The sequence below is a fragment of the Pelodiscus sinensis genome, chromosome 1 (assembly GCF_049634645.1).
Source record: "Pelodiscus sinensis isolate JC-2024 chromosome 1, ASM4963464v1, whole genome shotgun sequence".
Lineage (NCBI taxonomy): Eukaryota > Metazoa > Chordata > Testudines > Trionychidae > Pelodiscus > Pelodiscus sinensis.
In genome coordinates, this window is record NC_134711.1 from 99,884,267 (window position 1) to 99,907,225 (window position 22,959).

The 22,959-nt window shown below is 40.4% G+C and overlaps 1 protein-coding gene across 5 annotated transcripts in view; it reads right to left on the minus strand.

Moving 5' to 3' along the window:
* MYBPC1 (myosin binding protein C1) overlaps positions 1–22,959 on the minus strand; it is a 130,630-nt gene that overhangs the window by 25,739 nt on the left and 81,932 nt on the right. For all 5 annotated transcript variants that reach the window (XM_006138047.4, XM_006138048.4, XM_075939289.1 and 2 more), the window contains 11 exons: positions 20,876–21,000; positions 19,642–19,747; positions 19,136–19,302; positions 17,122–17,284; positions 15,374–15,480; positions 13,817–13,950; positions 12,335–12,494; positions 11,221–11,325; positions 10,378–10,566; positions 7,447–7,581; positions 1,124–1,291 (listed from right to left, as the gene is read on the minus strand). In XM_006138047.4, coding sequence (XP_006138109.2) covers positions 1,124–1,291; positions 7,447–7,581; positions 10,378–10,566; positions 11,221–11,325; positions 12,335–12,494; positions 13,817–13,950; positions 15,374–15,480; positions 17,122–17,284; positions 19,136–19,302; positions 19,642–19,747; positions 20,876–21,000 — 1,559 coding nt within the window. The remainder of the gene's footprint in view (positions 1–1,123; positions 1,292–7,446; positions 7,582–10,377; positions 10,567–11,220; positions 11,326–12,334; positions 12,495–13,816; positions 13,951–15,373; positions 15,481–17,121; positions 17,285–19,135; positions 19,303–19,641; positions 19,748–20,875; positions 21,001–22,959) is intronic.

The following is a 22,959-nucleotide window of genomic DNA, read 5'->3' on the forward strand; positions in this document are numbered from 1 at the left end:
GATCAGTGACAGACTCTGTTAGCAGCACCACAGCTTGGCTGCTGTGACACATATGCTTTTAATTTATACGTGTCTTACAGAGTTTTCAAAAGCATACATGGCAGAAAAGGCTGGAGCTCGTTGCAGGGAATTAACATTCTGCATGTTAAAAAGACGAAGGGCCAGATCCTGCTTATGTTAAAGCCCTTCTGTGCTAGTCCAGTGGTTCAACAGGTCTTTATAACTACCCTATCTGTCCATCTGAGGATACTCCTAGCATAGGAGAGGGAGTGTGTCAAATGTCCAGAATGCTGCTATGCTTTCCTGATCTCTATGTCACGTATTGGCCCCATGCATATTAAAATGCTGTAATTTATGCTGGGCCAAACCAGCCTCCAGCAGTGCCATGGATTGGACAATGGTCCCAGCTGGATACGAAGATATTGGGGATAACTAACTTCAAATAGTGTGAAAGTAGTTAATGGATAACAAAGTGAATTTGAATTGATGGTCAAAGTCAGCTTTACTGTCTAGCTTTTGAATTTCGAATCTTGCCTGTCTGATCACTGGTTAGCAGCATAAGAAGGGAATGAGACTGTGTGTGTGTGTGTGTAACTGTATCTGTTTGGGTTACTGTTGCTTCCACTTTTTCAGAAGATGTAAAAGCAAACTGATAGAAGTGGCCACCTTTCACCACTGTGCCTGTAGCTTGTTTTAGCCAGCATGCAGTGTTGCCAATTCTTACAATGTTATCACAAGTCTCATCAGCTTTGATGTGCTATTTGTTATTTTTAAGCCCCAGCTCCTAGAGTTACAGGAGTACTTGAAAATCACAGCTTTCAGTAAAAGAAAAAGCACACTTCTAGACTTCTTGACTGTAGAAAGATGCTTGGAAACATGAGACCCCAAATCTGCCCCCCTCCCTAACCAGAAGGCAAATAAAAACACATCAAAATATATTATTTCTAAGGTGACCGCATGCTTTTTGAATGCTTGGAGTATGCAGTATTGTTTTGGCATGGCTTCAGCATGTGACTATATTCTGCGGTCTCCAACTTCAAGCGCCAGTTACAAAGAAGCAGCATCATGAAAGCTGAAAGTGTGTGTATGGGTGAGAGAAGAGATAAATAATGGTGTATCTTACCTACAACTTCCTTGACTAAAATAGGTTGTGGGTACAATTTAGGTTCACTGGGACCAGCAGCATTCACAGCTTTTACTCTCACAAAAATTCTGGAATCAGTTGGCAGGTTCGGGATGGTGAACCTTGTTTTGTCCGTCAGTTCTGGGTTAGCCACTATCCATTCTTCCGCTGGTTTAGGAAAAAGAAAAAGAAGGGGGAAATTACAGAATTATAAACGGAATCACTTCTCCATCAAGAAAAGTTACAGTAAAGTGAATAACTGGACAGAAACTGTTGCTGATTATTTAATTCTCTGTGAATGCTGTTATAAAATATTTATTTGGATTAATACAGAGATAATAAGCAGGGAAATGTTTCGAAGGATAATCATCATTATCTTTTTTAAAAAAGATTAAAAAGTAAACACGTGAACAGTAATTACAGAATGTAATTATGGAAATCCATTAAAAGTCTATTAATAAAATATAGCAGCATATTGAGTGTGGTTTTCTACAGCAGAGTTTCTCAACCAGTGGTACGAGTACCCTTAGGAGTACTCGAGAGACGTCTGGGGGGTACATCAACACAACTGAAATGTGGAGAAAACCTGTATTTTTGTTTTAAGTTTTATAGCGTTTTATTATTTTTGTACTTTTTACATGCAAGAATTTCATCACCCACCCAGCTACGATTAAGTTCTTTAAACAAACATGTTGCAATGGTAGAAAATTTTGTGTATGTCTGAAAACTGTAGGTACTGGGGGTACTTATAATTCTTTTTTAATAAAAAAAGGTTGAAAAACACTGTTCTACAGCACTCAACATTGGCCTAATTCTGATTTTGTTGAAGTCAGTGGGAAATTTCTCATTGATTTCAGTGGGAGCATAGTTAGACCAGCCCTGAGCACATTTTTAAAAATCCCATCTGTCACGTATCAGCTGATAGTAGAACATAATTACTTATTTATGAAGTGTCAGCTTTACTGTGACTGCTGCTTCATTCGGGAGACAAAATGGTTCATGGACAGGGTTTAGGATTAGCAATCAGAGTTCTGTTCCCCAGATCTGCCACCGACTATCCATAGGTAGGTCACCAAAGCTCTCTGTACCTCAGTCACCCATTTGTATGATGGAGTCAGTGATAGTTACGTACAATTGTAGATTGTTTTATATGGTCTAATTATATTGTTAGCTCTAATGCTAATTAATGAAGTATTTGTTATTTAGGTACTTTCACATTTTAACAAACAGGGCTGCCATGAAAGACAAAAGGACAATTCTGATCAAAGTTTGTCAGATGATCCCAGTGTTCTCAGTGCTTTCACCTTGCGGTAATATTGCCATACATCATTCATGGATCTATTGCAAAATTACAGATTTTTAGAGAAGCCCAGGTTACATAGGATACGGTTTTCCCCATCCCTCCCTTTCTGTCCTCCCAAACTGGATCACTGTAAGTCCCCTAGCTTTTAGACCTTCAGAGTCAGATTTCTATAGTAACAAGACTAGTTATACTGCTATAAACTCTAGTGCACTGGAGAATTACGGAAGAATATTGGGATACATTTTTATAAGGATGGGACCCACTCTTAGGAAGGGATTAAACTTTTCCTTTCAACTAACACAAGAGGGTTGAGGTCAGAGGCGTTCAATTTCCTGATTCTTTCCCCATCCTTTGAATGTTCCTAGATTTTTCTGTGGATAACCAGAGTTGTAGGTTCTGGAGGTTAATGCTTCTCCCCCCCTCACCCCTCCAAGTCAGTTAGGCTCTCAGAAATCGGTCTCTATATAGATAAGAAAGTTTTATAACCTTCATTGAATACTGTACCTGCCAGGTCTAAAGTTGCCTCCACCAATTCACCACACAGATCTGCCGATATACCTTGTGAGAGTCCATCATTAAAATTAATCAGACACCCACTTTCACACAGGAGAATTGTCAGTGGTTAGCATTTCCTGTTAGTAATTATGCAGAAATATGTACTGCTCCCTGAAGATTCAGGGAGTTTGCAGGCAAAGTGCATCTGGAGTGAGAAACATTCACCAGAGTAAAGCGCATATAAGTAGTATTCTTCCAGATAAGCAGAGTAGTTTAACTGGCTTCCTTCACGGTCTTCTACAACCGAGGTGTCACCCACAAAGTGAGGGGAAAGAATGAAGAAAAAAGAACCACAGCTGACACAATCAGGATAATTCAAGGATGTTTTTGTTGCACTATCTTCTCCTTGTGTCAGGTCCTCATTCTTCTTCACACCACTTATTTTTGGTCTTTAACTCTAACCCCCAGCCTGGTTGCTTTGTGCCTGAATCTCTCAATGAACTAGGAAGTGCACCCAGATGAGCATCCCTAGAGAAAAACCCTTAGTGGTTCCAGAAAGAGTTTTGGTCCTTAACACTGAGTGATCAGTTTGCACTCAGGTCAGAACACAAACAATGCCTAATCATATCTAGCTGAACATCTTGTCCCTCAAACTACATGTGAGTTGGCAGAACAGGACCTCTTCTGAGGGCCAGATGCAGCTTTGAAGGTGGTTGGGAGCTATTATTCAGGATGACTGTGGACCTGGAGATGGCTATTGGGAGAAAATAAATTATCTTCTGGACTATTCATGGTGCTCAGGAAAAGGTGGTAAGTGGGACAGAAGAAATGGGGTGGTGGTGTTTTGTTTTTGTTTTTGTTTTTGTTTTGTTTTGATTGATCACAGCCATGAAAAGGGGAAAAGGAGGAGGAAAAAAAGTTGGGGATGAGAAATGGAGCAAAGGAGAAGGAAATACAGTACAAAAGAGAAGACAACTGAAAGTATTGAGAGAGGGGAGTTCAAAAAGAATAGAGTGAAGGAGTGAAAAAAGAGAGAGATCAAATCTAACTGAGGGGAAAGAAAGAAGAATAGCAGCATTCAGGAAAAAAATGTTAATTTAAGATAACCCCGAAGGCTGCATTTCTTTCACAGCTGTCCAGGCCATAGACTCATGGGCTCTGTAATTCCCACAGTTTTAAAAAGGCCATTATTTTGGAACAGGTGCATGCTGGTGGGTGAATGGGATAGCAAGGATCTCAGCCAATTCAACTGAGAACATTGTAAGCTGCTAAATTGCTAGCTAACTTTTCAAAATAGACCGAGGTCTAAGTGTTTGCACAGGTCTTGTGCTGATCGTTTGCGCAGGAATGATTTTCACCTGTTGACACCAAAAACTTATTAACTAATCCTGAGATGACACAAACAACTAGGTCAGTCCCTATATTACTGAGGTTTAATTCCTCCAAGGATGATGATGTTTCTCTCCCCACCAAGGTGTGAAAGGGGGAAAAGCCCATTTTTGAAGGAAAATCAAGTTGGATATTAAAGGCTAGCTCAGGGGTAAGATCTCATGTTCAAATGTGTTCCCTATCATCACAGTGCAAGCCCAAGGCTTGGTAGTCATTCTAATGCTCCAATTCTGCAACAGGTACATGTGGATGCACCCTGAGAAGTACAAGGAACCCACTGAGGCCAGTGGGTCTCCGAATGGCCACAGGGATCCATCTGTGTGGATTCAATTGCAGGACCAGGCCCTAACTAGTGAAATAAAGGGTTCTAGGGGTACAAATCAACGCCTGTGACACGTATAATCTATATATCTTTATGCTTTTTTCCTTCTCCCTACTACCACCCTATGATTTTTTCCTTAAAAATATGATTTAAAAAACTCTAATAATGCCACAGTCAAGGGCAAGAAAGAGACAACACACTACTGAATGGATAAATGTGAGGCAGGCTAGAAAGGCAGAATCAGACAATACAAAAAGTGACAGATGAAAGATACAGTCATAAAGGACCTTGAAATTTAAAAGAATTATTAAACATTATAGAAAAATTAGTCTGAAGGACAGCAAACACTGGAAAAGAGTGAAAAGAACACTCAATGAAAGAAAAAAGAATACACAGTAAGTTAAATAGCTATTTATTTGTATTTTCTATAAAGCTTGCTTCCTAAATGTTATGGTTAAATATATACATAAATAATTTTGATTGTGTATATATATAAATGTATATGTATATATGTGAGGCATATATAGAATATACAAACACGCACAAAAGTCTATGTAAAATACATTGTAATCATTGTATTTTATCAGAGGTGGGTAACACCAAAATGACAGATTCAACTGTCATTTTGTTGTATCTTCTTATGTTTTAAACCTATCTGAAAGAAAAAAGTAAAGAATTTGCTCTGTTCGACAGGTATACAAGGATCTTTGGACTGCTGCCACTTTAAATGTATATTTGGAAAATTCCTCTCAATACTATTGCTGGTACTATCATAAATAGTGTATTTAGCCCCTGATTAGAGAGAATTCCTTGTGCTGTTTTGCACTGAGCTACTGTACTGAGACCAGAGGGTCATATTAGATCCCTGATTTTCCTTTTTTTCCCCTCAACACTTCTATTGACTTCATTGAGAGCTATGTGTGCAGAACAAGAGTATAATGTACAGAGACTTTTAAATTCATTAAGTCATCAGTTGGCCTCCTAGGGCAGTGTTTTCTACAGAGGGTATGTCTACACTGCCACCGTAGTTTGAACTAGGGAGGCTAATGTAGGCATTCGAACTTGCAAATGAAGCCCAGGATTTAAATATCCTGGGCTTCATTTGCATGTTCCTGGGCGCTGCCATATTTAAATCCCGGGCTTCATTTGCAAGTTTGAATGCCTACATTAGCCACTCTAGTTCGAACTAGTGTGGCAGTGTAGACATACCCAGAGTTATTAATAACATCCATGCCGGTGCATTTGAAATACCATAGGAAAATATGAGGTCTCATGCATGTGCTTCATTTAGAGCTAGTACTGCTCTTTACAGACCTTCCCCCATCTCCATCCCTCCATACATGAAGGAAAGCCTTTCCTTCCATTGTTGTGTTTGCCTTTATGTCAACTGTTCAGGGCCTCTGAGCTTCTTCAGTTCTTTTCCCTGCTCTTTACGGATTTCTGGCCCAATTTTACAAGGTGCTAAGGGCTTCCTCAGAAGTACTGAAAGGCCTTTGCTCCCACTGTCTTGATTGAGATTTAAAGGCACTCAGTACCTTGCAGGAGCTAGGGATTACTCTGGGGATGTTTGAACCCCCAAATGCTTTCCTGTTGTGGACCCTATGTTCTGTGCTGCACAGCTCTTGCCTTTAGGCTGAATTCTACAGACTGTACTCATGAAAAACTCCTGTTGATTTAAAATGCCCCAAAAGACTTTCATTTGTAGAGTCTTGTGTAATATGGTTATTCTAGTATTTAGATTTACAGTATAGCTAACATCACATGCGGTTAAAATTAAGAAAACCGCACTACTATTCATCATAATGTCCATATTTTCTGGCAGAATCATTCCTGTGGGTGCCTCAGAATTAGTAATTTTAGATGCCCACAATAATTGGAGTTTGCTTATTCCACTGTGTCAAGTTTTGCTTACCCATTCCAGATGTGGCCAGCTTTCGCTGCTTTCTGTAACCACACTCCATTTCTATGTCCACTCATAAGAAAGCTTCTATGTCATGGGGAAACACTGAGGTTTTGCTATTTGATCACTTTACATAGTAAAACTGCTAGTTGTATGATATATAAAGTTTGCAATTCATTGTCCCCTCTTACTTTCTTCTACTCATTTAATTTTCTCTCCAATGTTTCCACCTTTACTCTCCTTCTATCCTCTCAAACTTTTATTTCCAAGTGAAAAATCCTGTGTGTGAACACTTCCAAATGCAGGGGGCAATCAAAATCCAAATCTGAATGTTGTGGCTTGGACCATGTCCATTTGGTGGTATAACACAACCACGGGGCTGTCTGTCCTCAGTGTGTGAAACTGGCACACAAGGAAGCCACTGTTGATTCCAAACATAAAGAAACCCTTTAGTTAGTATTTTGAACAGTTTAGACTGTCCAAGTCTCTATGAGAGAACAAAACAAGTCAAATGTGATTTTCCAATTTTCCCCATCTGTCAATTAGGAGAGTCATTTTACTTGCTTTTCTTTTTTTCAGTCCATCCAAATATTTAATCTCTCTGATGTGGCCATATTTCATGTCCTTAGGGAGCAAGAGTGCAGCAGAAGAGTTCCTGAATGACAAACATCAGTACAGTTCACAACCCGCATGCTACTAGACTAACTGGACGTTGTTTTGAAAGACCAAATCAAATGTAGGACAGATAGGTGTACAGTAGTTAGAAAGGAGCCTGGATGAAACCCAATAGCTTGAGAATTCTGGCTGACTAACTTTTACCTCAGAACAGGGGCAGTATTCTCTCACGGAGAAAAGGTGGGGCAATGCTCACCTATTTTAAGCAGTAGGAGCATGCCATAGTTGTTGACACTTACTTCCTTCAAAGCAGTACTCTATAACATAGCCGTCTAAACCTGCTGCTCCAATTTGGTCTGGTGGCCGCCATTTCATTGTAACAGTGGTATCAGTTACTCCATCAACTGCCAGGAGAGTTGGTGGACTGGTGACAGCTAAAAATAAAGAAAACATTTGTATTAGCATTCAAGCGCGCACTTGTGATATACAGCAAGTGGGAATCTTCTAATTGCTCCCCAAAGTGGCAACACAGATTCTAGGACATAGATACCATAGAGTTTAAGGTTTTATTTCTTACCTTTATAAAAGGCATGCATTTTATTCCATCCCATTACAAATTATTAAGATACACCTGCTCAGTAAATAAGATATAGGCCCTCCTGTATATGCTCCCAGAACTTCCATCTAACGGGCTCTAAAGCCATGATATGTATTTGGAGACATGAGAAGATACTCAGACCACAGTATAGTTACTCTCAGAAGAGCAGAGGACACTACAGAAGCAGTGTTCTTCCTTATGCTTCCCAGGATTCTAAGTATCCTCTGTGCAAGGCAGCAAACCCTCGTTGACAGAGGTAGGTTAAGATACATTAACACCCTGGGCATAAAGATCATTTGAACCCCTCCAACTCTCCTGGGAGCAGTTTTGTTCAACATTTTTATTAATGACCTGGATGAGGGGATGGATTGCAGCCTCTGCAAGTTTGTAGATGACACTAAGCTAGGGGGAGAGGTGGACAAGTTGGAGGGTAGGAATAGGGTCCAAAGTGACTTAGACAAATTGGAGGATTGGGCCAAAAAGAATTCTGATGAGGTTCAACAAGGACAAGAGCAGAGTCCTGCACTGTTACAGACTGGGGACCAACTGGCTAAGTAGCAATTCAGCAGAAAAGGACCTGAGGATTACAGTGGATGAGAAGCTGGATATGAGTCAACAGTGTGCCCTTGTAGCCAAAAAAGCTAATAGCACTTTGGGGTGCATTAGGAGGAGCATTTCCAGCAGCTCTAGAGAAGTTATTATTCCCCTTTATTTGGCATTGGTGAGGCCACATCTGGAGTACTGCATCCAGTTCTGGGCCCCCCACTACAGAAAGGATGCAGACGCATTGGAGAGAGTCCAGCGGAAGGCAACCAAAATGATTAGGGGGCTGGAGCACATGATCTATGAGGAGAGGCTGACGGATTTGGGCTTATTTAGTCTGCAGGAGAGACAAGTGAGGGGGGATTTGAAAGCAGCCTAGCCTTCAGCTTACTGAAGGGAGGTTCCAAAGAGGATGGAGAGAGGCTGTTCTCAGTAGTGACAGATGACAGAACAAGGAGCAATGGTCTCAAGTTACAGTGGGGAGGTCTAGGTTGGATATTAGGAAACACTATTTCACTAGGAGGGTGGTGAAGTACTGGGATGGGTTACCTAGGGAGGTGGTGGAATCTCCATCTCTAGAAGTTTTTAAGTCTCGGCTTCACAAAGTCCTGGCTGGGATGATTTAGCTGGGATGGGTCCTGCTTTGGGCAGGGGGCTGGACCCGATGACTTCCTGAGGTCTCTTCCAGCCCTGGGATTCTATGATTCTAGGGGTCAAGGACACAGTTCCAGGATCTCTGCCCCCCCATTTCTACACAGGTTCCAGTGTTCGGCAGAGGGCCCCAGAGTGGCTGTGGCCCTTGGGCATAGGCCATTAATCTGCCACTGACAATGACATAGAGAATAAGGCACAATGTGTACTATAGGTAAACTATGTTTATTAGAATAATTTAGAAACACCTGTCTTTCCACAAAAGGTACCAGGATAGTTTTTGGGACACTGTCCATCATGTCTAACCAGGTTGCAGTATACTAGGATAAGGGCTCTTAAATGCAAAGATATTACAAATAATAAATAGGGTATGCAAAACTATTTACTATATGGCTAGTTTATCCTGGCTAAGAAAAGATGCTGAAACCCTGTTGCCTTTCTAGGGAACTAACATGGAATGGCAAATGGAACAAGGGCTGGAACTCAGGACCTCCCTAAGGGTATGTCTACACTACCCTCCTAGTTCGAACTAGGAGGGTAATGTAGGCATACCGCACTTGCAAATGAAGCCCGGGATTTGAATTTCCCGGGCTTCATTTGCATAAGCGGGGAGCCGCCATTTTTAAAACCCCGCTGGTTCGAACCCCGTGCAGCGCGGCTACACGGGGCACGAACTAGGTAGTTCGAACTAGGCTTCCTAGTTCAAACTACTGTTACTCCTCATGAAATACTCCTCATTTCATGGAGTAACAGTAACGGTAGTTTGAACTAGGAAGCCTAGTTCGAACTACCTAGTTCGTGCCCCGTGTAGCCGCGCTGCACGGGGTTCGAACCAGCGGGGTTTTAAAAATGGCGACTCCCCGCTTATGCAAATGAAGCCCGGGAAATTCAAATCCCGGGCTTCATTTGCAAGTGCGGTATGCCTACATTACCCTCCTAGTTCGAACTAGGAGGGTAGTGTAGACATACCCTGAGTCTTTATCTTAGCTCTGCTGCCTAACTTACTGCGTGATGTTGGCTAAGTAACTTTAACTACTTTACCCCATTTTTGGCTGATATCTCTCAACTTACAAATGTGTTGTGAGGGTAAGATTAATGTTTGCAGTTTTCTGAAACTGCAAAGCACTATGCAAGTGCTAAGTATTATTACTAAAGGAGTAAGCTTAAAAGAAACTCAGATCTCAACATGAAAATATTGACATTTGATTTCTGGCCATTTTTAAAATTAATTTTTCTAAGGAACACCTAGAGGGATCAAGATTGTCACCGAACCTATTATCTAATGAATTCTGTCCACTAGTATGTCTTTAGATGTAAAGCATGCCCTTGCTTCACAATGCAAGCCAAAAACTAGGACTGTTGGATATGGTTCTTTAAAATTTTATATACAAAGCCAATTTTTAAATGAGCAGATACTTCTATATTTTTGTTTACTCACCCAAGGGAACAAAAGGCTTTGAGGGCATACTTGGTTTGGAAATTCCTACTGCATTGACAGCAAAGACACGGACCTCATAAGCAACACCTTCTATCATCTTCTTTGGTTCAAATGTTGTTTCTTTACACAGGTCAAAATTCAGTCTCATCCACCTGGAGCTTTGTTTCTTTTTCCTTTCAATGAAATACCCTATGGAACACACACGATTGTGTTAACTTAAACAAGGGACAAGCATTCGTAAAATCCCATACAAAGCCAAAACAAATGCCATCTTTTTGACTGGCCAATACCCCTATTCTGGATTCACATTCCCTTCTGACCCTTAATGTTTTGCCAAATATTGCAAGCTAGGCTCTTCTCCTCCAGTTGCAACCACTCTGAATCTTAATTTTATAAGATCAGAGTATTAAGCTAATGGTGATTCAGAGCCCAGGCCTACCAGTTTCTGCATACTTCTGGTACCCATTTATTGCAATACATTGGAAGCTGCTCAGCAAGACATGGAACTGTTCCCTAAGTCTGTGCTAACTTACAAATAGAACAAAGCTTCAAAGTTTGGTGGTTTATAACAATATGCCAATTGTCCACCAACTCAGTCCTGTAATAGTGGTAATTTAATAACATTAAATGATGGTGAGAATGGTCTTCACATCTCAAAGGATCTGTAACCCAGATAGCTAAGAAACCCCTTCTTATGGAAGTAAACAGCTCTTGCTGTTGATTTCCAAGAGTTGAACTTCCCAGGACCAGAGAGACTGAGTGTTTCAGTACAGGGTCCATTTCTTTGGTGTTCACTTCCCTTGGCCATACTATGATACCACCAAACAAAGGAAATGCACTTACCTAGGAGAGGGGATCCTCCGTCATAGGCTGGAGGTTCCCAGTTCATAATACACCAATCTTCACCCACCTCAGTCACGTTTGGTGCTTCAGGAGGGTCAGGAATATCTGTTGCAAACACAATAAATGTATCTTTTAATTAGAAGAAAACAAACCGTTAAAAAGTTTCTCAAAAATGAAATAAAGGAGCAGGACACAGAATGCTGTAAAATAAACAAAAAAAAATCTTAAAGTGCAACCAGGCTTTACCATGACAGCAAGACTAGAAGCAGCTTTTAAAGGCAGAATAAACATGTTACAATATCAAGTCTGGAAGTCAAGAAGATACAGTTATGTAGTGACATGGTGGGAAGAAAACTTCAGAATACACTGAAGATGAAAATCCTGTCCTGACCACTATAGGATGGAATTGGGCTTTAGTGGTCATCTCAAAAACAGCTTCCACTTTGTGAACCCATTCACAATTTGGAGCAAATCTCTTCATAGAGAGGAGAGATGATCTAATACCTATGCTATGGCTTGTGAGAAACCACTTCAATTCTGTACTCTGATATAGGTGATGTGTGTGAACTTGGGCAAGTCACTTATTTCTCTGTGCCTCAGTTCCCCCTCTGTAAAATGGTGATAAAAGGACTGTTTGACCTTGCATGGGAGTTGTGAAGATAAATACAGCAATGGTTACGAGGTAGGCCAAAATACTATGGAAATGGGAACCACATAAGTAGCTTAAACAGCTCAGATAGCTCATTAGAGAGGATAACCCCTGCACATAAGGTAGTTAAGGTGTTTCTCTCACCCTAGATGTGATAAGTCCATTTTAGGCTCCAAAAAAGTCTGGCTAGATACAGTGGTTCCTAAATTTTTCGCCATCACGCCCCCTTTTTGATTTTTGAGAAATTGATTTTTGATAGGATTTAGAATGCCAAACTCTACGAGTTGGGTCACAAAACAGAGCAACCTGAGGGCACCATAAATTGATATGAAAGACTCACATGGGGCAAAAACAAGCTGATTATAGGTGGGGTATTTCTTTGAAAAGTACATATTGAAAAGTGAAGCAGATACGATAAAAATCCACCCTTTTAGTGCTGTAGCCTTGTGCATTAGAATGACTCACCAACCACCTTGATGTTGATCTGAGCTGCATCTTCTCCAGCCTCATTCTTTAGCATTATTCTGTATTGACCTGAGTCATCCCTCTCGGCTATATCAATTACCAAACAGCTACTATCCGGGTAAGTTTCTGCCCGTATTCTGCCACCTGTCTCCATGATCCACTAGGAATCAAAGTAAGGGGAAGGGAAACAGCATTTTCAGACTCCAGAATAAGAATGGACAAAAATAAAAACCGAAGTACAACACAGTACACTGAAAAGGAAGAAATCTGCAAAAGAACAACGGGAATGAGCTTTACATCTAAAACTCAAAAGTTTCAACTGTTTACTGGGCATAAAAGGACAACAAAATAAGGGACGATGGGTCAATCATGACTGGATTCTTAGCCTTGACACTCCGATAAAAATTTACCAAGGAATACACAACAAATTGCCCTTGTGGCTCTTACTGAAGTCATTGAGCACCATATGTCCCCATCTCTGCATTCTGCTTTTAAAATATGGAGATGAGAAATTTGGCGTGTTGGAATTATGTGGTCACAGATAGATCGATGTGATATTTTTGCATTGCGTCACCGTAAGACATGCACCTGGCTGCTTGTTTTTCCCTACAAACTGGAAATTCCAATAGCTTTGTCAAGAACTATTGACATTTATAAACATGGGCTAAGTTATGGCTTTTTTAAAAAATCTTGCAACATTTACAGTTTTGCATAAATAGTGTAAAATCCAGGTGTAGCGTCTGTGGTTTTGACTGTGTTATGTTTAAAGTCTCACACTGTTTGAATCCTGCTGAGGCAGGTGGCTTGAATCTGTGAACCAAAACCCACCAACATTTCACAGAATAGAAACTGAAAGTCTCAGAGAAGCAGGCTAATAAGATAAATCACTTTAGAACTGCCATTGTACTGTGTATCTATGGTTCATCTAGTTTACAGGAAGAACAATTTCCTCCACTGCAAGCTTGTGTTGACACAGCAGATCAGATTAGATAATGGTTCTTTTTAGCCTTTTCCATGAATCTACTAGAAAAGCAGTGTACATTACACAGGTAGCACAGTTCTCCACATGAGCATGGAGACTGGGTTTTTCTTTCCAACAGAAGCATGCACTTCAGAAGAGAGAAGGATTGTGTAGGCTACTCTACACTGTATTTGATGTATCACTGCCTTTTATAATGTAGGTATTGATAGGCAATTTCCTCCATCTGTATAATTGTAGCTAGCTATCCCTTGTTTCAAAAGAACATGAAATGGAAAATATCTGTCTATCTATCCACCTATGTCACTCTTCTCCTTGGACTCAGAATTACCAAGATACAATGTAGTTGAGAAAACGTCCCCTCATTATCCTTTGCCAGAGTGAGAGCCATAAAATAATTAAAATAGATTGACTCACCATGCTGAAAACTATTTCTGATGAAAAAGGCCCTTGACCAGACTGCATAATTATGTAATATAGTAGCATGAGAAGTTAAGTAATACCTTATCCCCTTTACTCCACATAACTTTTGGAGTCGGCTCTCCAGAGATGGGGATCTCAAGTCGTAGTTTGTTTCCTGCTACCACTGTCACTGTGTTATCATCACCAAGACCTTCCAGGTGGAGCCTAGGAGGATCTGAAAATTCAGACATTGCCAAATTCATTATACTGAGAAGCACATTTGGGTAAGTATAGTGTCTTGGGTATAGTTTTGCAACATAAGGCCTATTATACTGAAGAGAAAAGTGGTCCAAACCACTCTAACTTGGATTCTTCACTGAGATTTTTAATATAGTTCAAACATCTTCCAGTGGAGGGAGGGAGGGAGGAAGGAGAAAGAGACAGTCTACCCCACTATCTTTCATTCACCAGCCACCCCCAAACATCCTCCAGTGGCCCATAGCAAGCCAATGATAGGTCACTGCCACTCTGTTGTTCTTATCTTGCCTCCTCTCTCTCCCTGATACAAGAACTGTATGTAAAAAATACAGGTAACATGACATTATATGAAAGATGTACAGTTTGACAAAACCATTGCTAATTCTAAATGGTTAGGATTTGGCTATTAATATTAGGATTCATAAACCAGCTAACAGAGAGTTATTAAGGAGACAGTCACTGTGATGTTTTACTTTTGTTTGAAAAACTGGGTTCATGTACAAACTAGGTATTTAACTGATTAAATGTATCTTGGTTAATAAAATTAACCATCTAGTGATTGCTTAATGTACTTGGCATGTAGAACAAACTGTACCTGTACCACTATTTGGCTGTGTCTAGACTGGCCAGTTTTTCTGGAAAAATCAGCCGCTTTTCCGGAAAAACTTTCCAGCTGTCTACACTGGCCACTTGAATTTCCGCAAAAGCACTGACTTCCTACTGTAAGAAATCAGTGCTTTTTGCGGAAATACTACCCTGCTTCCGTTCGGGCAAAAGTCCCTTTTGCGCAAAAAGGACCAGCGTAGACAGCTGAGATTTGTTTTGCGCAAAAGTGCATCTAGATTGGCCACAGACGCTTTTCTGCAAAAAGTGCTTTTGCGGAAAAGTGTCCATGCTAATCTAGACTCTCTTTTCCAAAAATGCTTTTAATGGAAAACTTTTCTGTTAAAAGCATTTCCGGAAAATCATGCCAGTCTAGATGTAGCCTTGTTGTATAAAATAAGTTGGAAAAAAGTATCAGAATTCAAATGGGATGTAAAGTCAAAACACTGAGGAACACAACACTGCATTCTGCTACAATAATGCATGCTACATAGAGGGCCAGCACCAAGTGTTTGAAGAAAACTCTTAATACTTGATTATTTTTAAGCTTAGAAATTCAGCAGGGGAATCTTTCTTGGGGCATATGGGTCTTTGGATCAGGCCCTCAAATCATAACCAGATCATTATTTTCTGACAATTTCCCTTGCATTTTGTCTAAGTAAAAACTCTATTTTGCGAATTGGAAAGTGCATGTCTGTTTTGAAGAGTTTCTGACCAAAATTTTGGATGTAGCACCCAGTGCTCACTTTCCGCAGTCTAAAAAAAATGTTATATCTGTAGATGCATCACGCACTTACCTATGACATGTACTCTGCATGGTATGTTAACTTTATAGGCATCTGGCACAAACATATAATCACCTTCGTCATCAACAACGGCACTTCCTATAACCAACCTGTGGATTCTATGAAAAAGTAAAAAAGAAACCCATTTTAACTATATTTTGTAGACTATGCAGCTAAAAGGAAGAATTATTATTACAACTCAAATTACAAGTTCACCAGGTCAGCTACTGTATGCTACATAGCGTTTTAACTGATTAAACTGGTAGTGATTAGAATTTGATTTTCTTGAGAAGGGTATCGTGGAAATTAAGAATAGTCAGGACACAATGCTTTCTGTAGGATCATGGAAATGGAAAATTACAAGGAGTGAAATTTATTTTACTCAAGTGTTTTGAGCCACTGTCTGTTGGATTGCAATTAGAACTCTATGAGAAAATTTGATGCCCCTTTCCCTGGAACTAGGCCCTATTGTTGTTGGTCCTTCCTTGTGACTCTGAGTTTTTCTGATGGGACCCACTCTACTGTCTGTCTGTCCCTGGAACCCAGTGTCAGGGTGGGCAAGAAAGGTACTCAAATATGTTTGGGCTTGTCTTCTGGTCTGGCTGAGCCATGCTCAGGGCAGGACCCAACTTGACAGGTGCAGGATAAGTGGCTTTATACCACCTTTTTGGACCCTACATCCAATCCCAAGGATTCTAGGGGCTTCAGGTTTGAGTAACAGCAAGCCTATTCTATTGCAGGCCAATGTAAGGGTTTGTTATACAGTTCAGGTTTGTTACAAGGTGCTGTTTACATTGGGATGGTGGAAGAATGAGTAGAGTCAACATGGTAGCTTTACACCACCCAAGAATTCTCCTACACACTAAAATGCATATTTGGAAATTTCCATGTGTTGACACAGTGCAAAGGAAAAATACTGTGGAAGATCTGGCCCTTTCCTTTTTTTTTTTTTTAAATGGAGAAAATAGTAAACACATTCTCTGGAATTAGCCCAATGTTCAGAACAGATTTTAAATACAAAGGGACCTGATAAATGCACGTAACTTGCACTGGCTGAGATGTGACTTCTGTGCGCAAAACATGGAAATGGAATAGAAACAGTAAAACAGAAATCCGAAAATGTGTTTTTCTATCATTTCTAATAATGGTTTTGATCTTACTACTTAATGTCCCCCAATAAGTGCAACACAGAAACTTCAAGTGTAGTGGAATGTAGGTATCATCAAAATATTTCATTATGGCCAGGCCCACTAACATGGGGGGAGCAAAGGGCAGCTGCTACAGAGCCCGGCAATTCAAAGGGACCCAAGGCTGCTGGCTGCCACTGTGGCAGTGGCTGGAGGTAGGAGCCCTTTAATCGCCATGGGAGCACTGCGCCTCATGTTCTACACAGCTCTGAGGTGCTGGGGGAGGGGGACAGCACTGCACTCCAGATAGCGCTGAAGGCTGGCAGCCCCAGCCCTGCCTCTTCCATCCAAGGCCCCGCTCCTTCCGGGAGCACAGAGCCAGGTCCCCCCACCTGGCCTGCAGAGGCTGTTGGCTCCCCTGATTGTGGCTTATCAACAGTCTTGAGTAAACTGACTGAAATAAAGGGCCAGGTGGTGGCTGATGTCTATTGCTCTTTTTGTAAGGGCAAATATAAATATCTATGAGGGGGCTGAATGTGAGGGATGTAAACATATCAATGGTGCAATTCACACTTTGGCATCACCTGATGTCAGGCTCTCGACTGCAATCAATTCACATCTCAAGACACCTACCTTCCTTTGTGATATAGCTTCACACGGTCACTAGCTTGAATAAGTTGCCCATTTTTGTACCACTTCCCTTCTATGTTCTCAGATATCTCACACTTCAGGGCAATTTCTTTCCCAAGCCTCACAGTCTGGTCTGTGAGTGGCTGCATTATCTTCAGTGGTCTCACTTAGGAAAAGAGAACCATAGAAATTAGTGCTAATAACCATTCATGATTTTATCTGTGAGCTGCCAGTAGCAGTCATAATCTGAACATCAGACAGGCATCCCTGTGATTACTGAGACATAAAACGCTCAAGGCTAAATACTAGTAATATGTACAAATCTGAGTTACGCTGTGAAACATTTAGCTTTTGATTGTTTCATGGAACAGTGACTAAAGTTCTTTAATTGCGTATGTTTTTGAAAACTGACATATTGACTGATGGTACAAGAGACTTAATTCCTTCTGTGGTTCACAACATAGGCATGGAATGGGCAAATACTGTGCATTGCTTTCCTTAACAATATGTCTGTGAGGGACCACCATAGATAAATCTTAAGTCTATTTATCCGTTTTCCACTAGTGGTATCTGTCCACTAGTAATGTTAGTGAGACCACACATTTTATTTATGTATACCAATGATCATTATAAGACGCTAGAGGCTTTCTCTCACTTGCAACCAGGGTCAGATTCAGACTAGTGATCTAGAGATGAAAATTTGTGGATACTAATACCTTCACAGTCACTGATACTCCTGGTAGCAATCATCTTGACTTATTGAAATAAAGTAAGCAAAACATGGGACATGCTTACAAATACTTCAGGACTTAATATTAGAGTCCTGCACTGATACCAAATTTGTATCCGCAGCTGTATCTGTATCTGCAAAAATGAGCTGGGAATCTCCACATCTGCAGATGTGGATACCTGGGGATATAAAGTGGATGTCTGCAATTTTGCAGGCTTCTTGATACAAAATTTGTATCCGCATCTGCATCTGTATCCACAAAAATGAGCCATGGGATATAAAGTGTATATCTGTGGATATGCAGGACTCTAGTTAACAGGTCTAGAAGAAAGGAAGAATGAGATCTGCTAATTTATGTTCTATAATAAATGAACACATTTGCAAAAAGATTAAAAATGTGTTACAATAACTTCCAACATTTGCCCTGCAGTAAAAAGCTGTAAACTCAAAAGTACCTATACTTGGCTGGAAAGCATGTGTATCCTACCCACATTCAAAGATATATGGCCATAAACCCTAGTGAGAGAAGTTAATTACATGTATTTCTGTGTTGTATTTTCAATATTATTTGTATTATTTTTTCTGATGACAAGTCTAAGGGTTGGGGATGGGGAAACTAGTTACTGGTAGCATTACTCATATTTATAGAGCTGCTTAGAAAATACTTACTCTGTCAATGGAACATATATACTCTTCATTAAAAGACCCCTTTTTTTCTGGCTTGGGTGAAAAAATTTGCTTTCTGGTTTTCTAAATAAAAAGTTTAAAATATTGAAAAAAGTAGATGCTTTCTGCGAAAAATTTTGTTTTGTCAAAAACCCAATTTTTCATCAAAAAAGTTCAGACAGAAAAATTTCAACCAGCTCTACTTATAATAATATCCAAAGGAAAAGACGTCAATGCACTGATTATAGAGGTTAGCTAAAGAAAAAATTACTATGAGAAAATTCATCATGATGACCAATACTCATTGTTGCTTTGTATTCTACCTTGTGCCTGTATTCTTCTGTTGTCCTAAGTTGTACAATTAAATTCTAAGCATCCTGGGACAGGGACTTGTCTGTCTGCTTTGTGTTTGTACAAGCACCCAGCACAATGAGGTCTTGGTCCATGATTAGGACTCCTACACACTGCGGTAATATAAGTAAATAATAATACCATGTTGGTCAGATTTTTCAGTAGACTTGCATAGAAATATGCAAACAGCAATCGTGTACTGAGAAAACACTATCCTCTTTTGATAGGGGTAAAATTTCAATCACAAATAGAAAGTTGTTCAGTACTTACAATCAACAGCAAGCTTAGCAGCCGATTGTCCTCCAGTTGTCATCACCGAATAGGTTGCAGTGTCAGCTTTTGTAGCTTCATCTATGATCAGAGTGTGTTTTTTACCATCAACCTTAATTCGGTATCGAGATCTAGGTTCATTGGTCAGCTCCACGCCATTCTTAAACCTGATAGAGGATAATAAATATTGCCTTCTTAATGAAATTTACTACTGCTAATACTATATCAAGCAAGTTCTGCATGAATGACAATCCTGATGAGCTCAAGAGAAGTTTTTGTAGAATGTAGGGCAAGAGAAAAGATTTAAATGAACTCATTCACTAATGAATTCATCAAAACTAAAAGCATATTATTGCTGTCACAGGTTTAAAAACAGTATCTTCTGATATTTTCTAATTCCATTTCAGATTTATAATAAACATGGAAGATGATATTGCCCTTCACACTGCACTTTTCATTCCTAGGGAAAACAGCATCTACTCTGAGGCAGATGGAAGTGGCTTTACCATTTCACATTTGCATCCTCTTCAGACACTTCACAGGATAATTCTACTCTTTCACCAACATAAGTACTCAGGTCTTCCAGGGCCTTGGTCACCACCACTGGAGGCTCTGCGAAGAGGAAAAAAATATGGTTGTGTGTTTCAGAAACAGAAGTAAATGAAATAGAATCAATGTGTCACAAAAGAAAACAATTATATTTTTAAAATTCTAATGCCAATCATCTTCTTAAGATATTGGCTAAGATTTCATTTTTTTCTACTGGAAATCAATAAGAAGATGGCCTGTGCCCTAATAGCAGGTACCAGTTATTGCAAGATCCTGAGTCAGTTAAAATAAAAACCTACCTCTTCATTCATTTTACATACTGTGTCTCAACCTGAGTGGATTAAGTGAAGACCCACATTCCTACTTTCCTAGAAGCACTCCATTCCCCAGAGTATTTTCATTCATAATTTTTTCATTATACTCTGTGATTGAAATGGCATCATACTGAATCTTCATAAGCTATAACCACCCCTTCTTGTTTAAACTCAAGTCAACTGAATAAACAAGTGAGAATACAACCTTTTTACAACATTAATTTATAAGGACACTGACAACTCTGTGATAGGGATTTTAATTGCTAAGGTTTTAAATAGCTTTTTGACATATATGAAAGGGTTTTTCTTTCCCTCCAATCTTCTAATGCATCTTTAATCAAAAGGCTTCCTTTTTACTCAGTTTCCTGTCTGTACACCATTAGTACCATCAGTGATTCCAATATAAATGTTAACAGCACAAGTACAGGGAACCAACCACCAGTCCACATTCTTGGAGAGTCAGTGGCCTATATCTACAGCAGGGCAGATTGGTGTGTGATGATTTTTAAAAGTTTAGTTGGCTTGACCGTATTGAGTATCATCAAATCTCTGTGCTACTAGCAAGGCTAACACTGTACTCACTGGTCCCCAAAATAGGTTGCAGTCTATCTACAGGATCAGTTTCACAAGCTCCAATGTGCTGAAGTTACCTCTAAACCACTACGAGGTGGAAGGAAAGGTGAATCCGTAGGGTTGTCAAAGAGACAGAGTGAGATCACAGAGGATGGCAAGGGGAGGGCATACAGACACACACTGGGTCAGAGCCTCAGCTGACGTAAATCACCATTGTTCCAATAAATTGAGCTGTGCCGATTTACAACTATGAAGGTTCTGGCCTGCTCTTTTAAAACTAAAAAAGCAGGATGATGTACACTACCTCTTACAAACAGTTCTGTGGAGCATTTCTCATCACCAGCCGTCACATGATAGCGGGCGTCATCTGTCAATGTGCAGTTATTGATGAACAAAATTCGCTGATTACCTTTGTGTTCAAAGATGTACCTGTTTGAATGTCCACAGAGCAACCCAAAGTTAGCAGAGCTTGGTCTTTTTTGATGTTGTTCTGTTAACTACAAAATATTAAAGGGATTACTGTAAGAGGAAATCATATTTTGTGCCTGATTTTAGAGTGGATGGCCTGAAAGGTCTTTTCCGGCCTTAACAAGGATGGAGATGTAATAGTAAATACCCAGTAGCAAGAAAAGCTATAGGCTTGTTTGGCACCTAACTCCCTTGGGTCCCTTTGAAAACCCCAGCCACAATTATTTGGAACAATAATCATAACCGGATCTTGAAAATAACAGAACAAAGTGGGTATCTGAAGTCTGAGACCAGTTAAGGTGAAAGGAACCATAACAGGAACCACTAGGTTTCATCGTGACAGTCTTATTATGTTTTTGAGGTAGAATAATAGCTGAGGTCAAGAAGATACCACCATCGGTAGGTCAGATGGCTCAGGGAAGCCACAATGAGACATGGTGCATTCCATATTTATGTCACTGGTTCAGATTTGCCCAAATCAGTAATGATCAAAGCTTGTTAGCATTTGACACAGGTTCAGTAACCCGTGTGAAATGAGTTGATGGGTTCAGTTCAGCATCTGTTAAATGGGTGTCCAATCAGCCTGTGATAGAACTCTGAATTCGTCAAGGCAGTTTGAAGGATTAAAGAAAAGATACCTAGACTTTAAGTATGATGACCATCACTTAGTACTGGGCCTAATCCTGCACTAGTGAATATTGAGAACCATGACAGAAAGCTGCTCACTGGGTCCTTTGTACAGGGGTCTCTCTGGGTAGGTTCTTGGCAGGCTAGTGTGAGGCAGTATTCTGGGATTTTGACGTGAGTACATTTTACTGTTCCTTGGAGCAGGTTCACTGTGACCTTATCCATTGATAGATAGCATGAGATAGACCATCGCATGGTTCAGGAGCATTGGACATACACCTTGCCTCCCCTTTCTTCCCAATCACCACTCCCACAATTTATAGACACCCTTACTTCCCCAATTCTCCCTGAGGACATGACACATGGTCTGGTATTTACAGGCAGCCCTCTCTCCTCTGAATCACATTGCAAAACTGTGACAGAGAAATTCTGACCTTCTGTTTGCACAGAACTGGAGGGGAGAAAAAGACCATGACATTTCCTAATCCCTTAGGGTATGTCTACACTACCCCGCTAGTTCGAACTAGCGGGGTAGTGTAGACATACCGCACTTGCAAATGAAGCCCGGGATTTGAATTTCCCAGGCTTCATTTGCATAAGCGGGGTGCCACCATTTTTAAAACCCCGCTGGTTCGAACCCCGTGCAGCGCGGCTACTAGGAAGCCTAGTTCGAACTACCTAGTTCATGCCCCGTGTAGCCGCGCTGCACGGGGTTCGAACCAGCGGGGTTTAAAAAATGGCGGCGCCCCGCTTATGCAAATGAAGCCCGGGAAATTCAAATCCCGGGCTTCATTTGCAAGTGCGGTATGCCTACATTACCCTCCTAGTTCGAACTAGAAGGGTAGTGTAGACATACCCTTACAGATTTTAGGGAAGAGTATAGTTCTGGATTTCTGAAGATGCAGAGAACATTCTATATTAACACTGAAGCGTATTGTGAATTGGTCTTTGAACTATAGGTCACTGGCACTTTTAGGGTGCGTCTTCACAGCGCCAAATTTCAAAATAAACCGCTATTCCGAAACACTCCTTACTCCTAGTGGAACAAGTTTTACAGGGATGTCGGAATAGCGCCCCCGTTATTTTGAAAGATATTTCAAAATAAGGGGCATGCTGTCAAGACATGGAATAGCTATTTTGGGATACCAGAAGAATCCCGAAATAGCGCCGCAGTATAGACGTATCCTTACAGTGTGCATATGATTTAAATGTAGTTTGATTATGATAAACGGACCGGAAAAGAAGTTAGTGTTAGCTTGGTCACTTCAGAGCAGTAAATCTACATAAAACAAG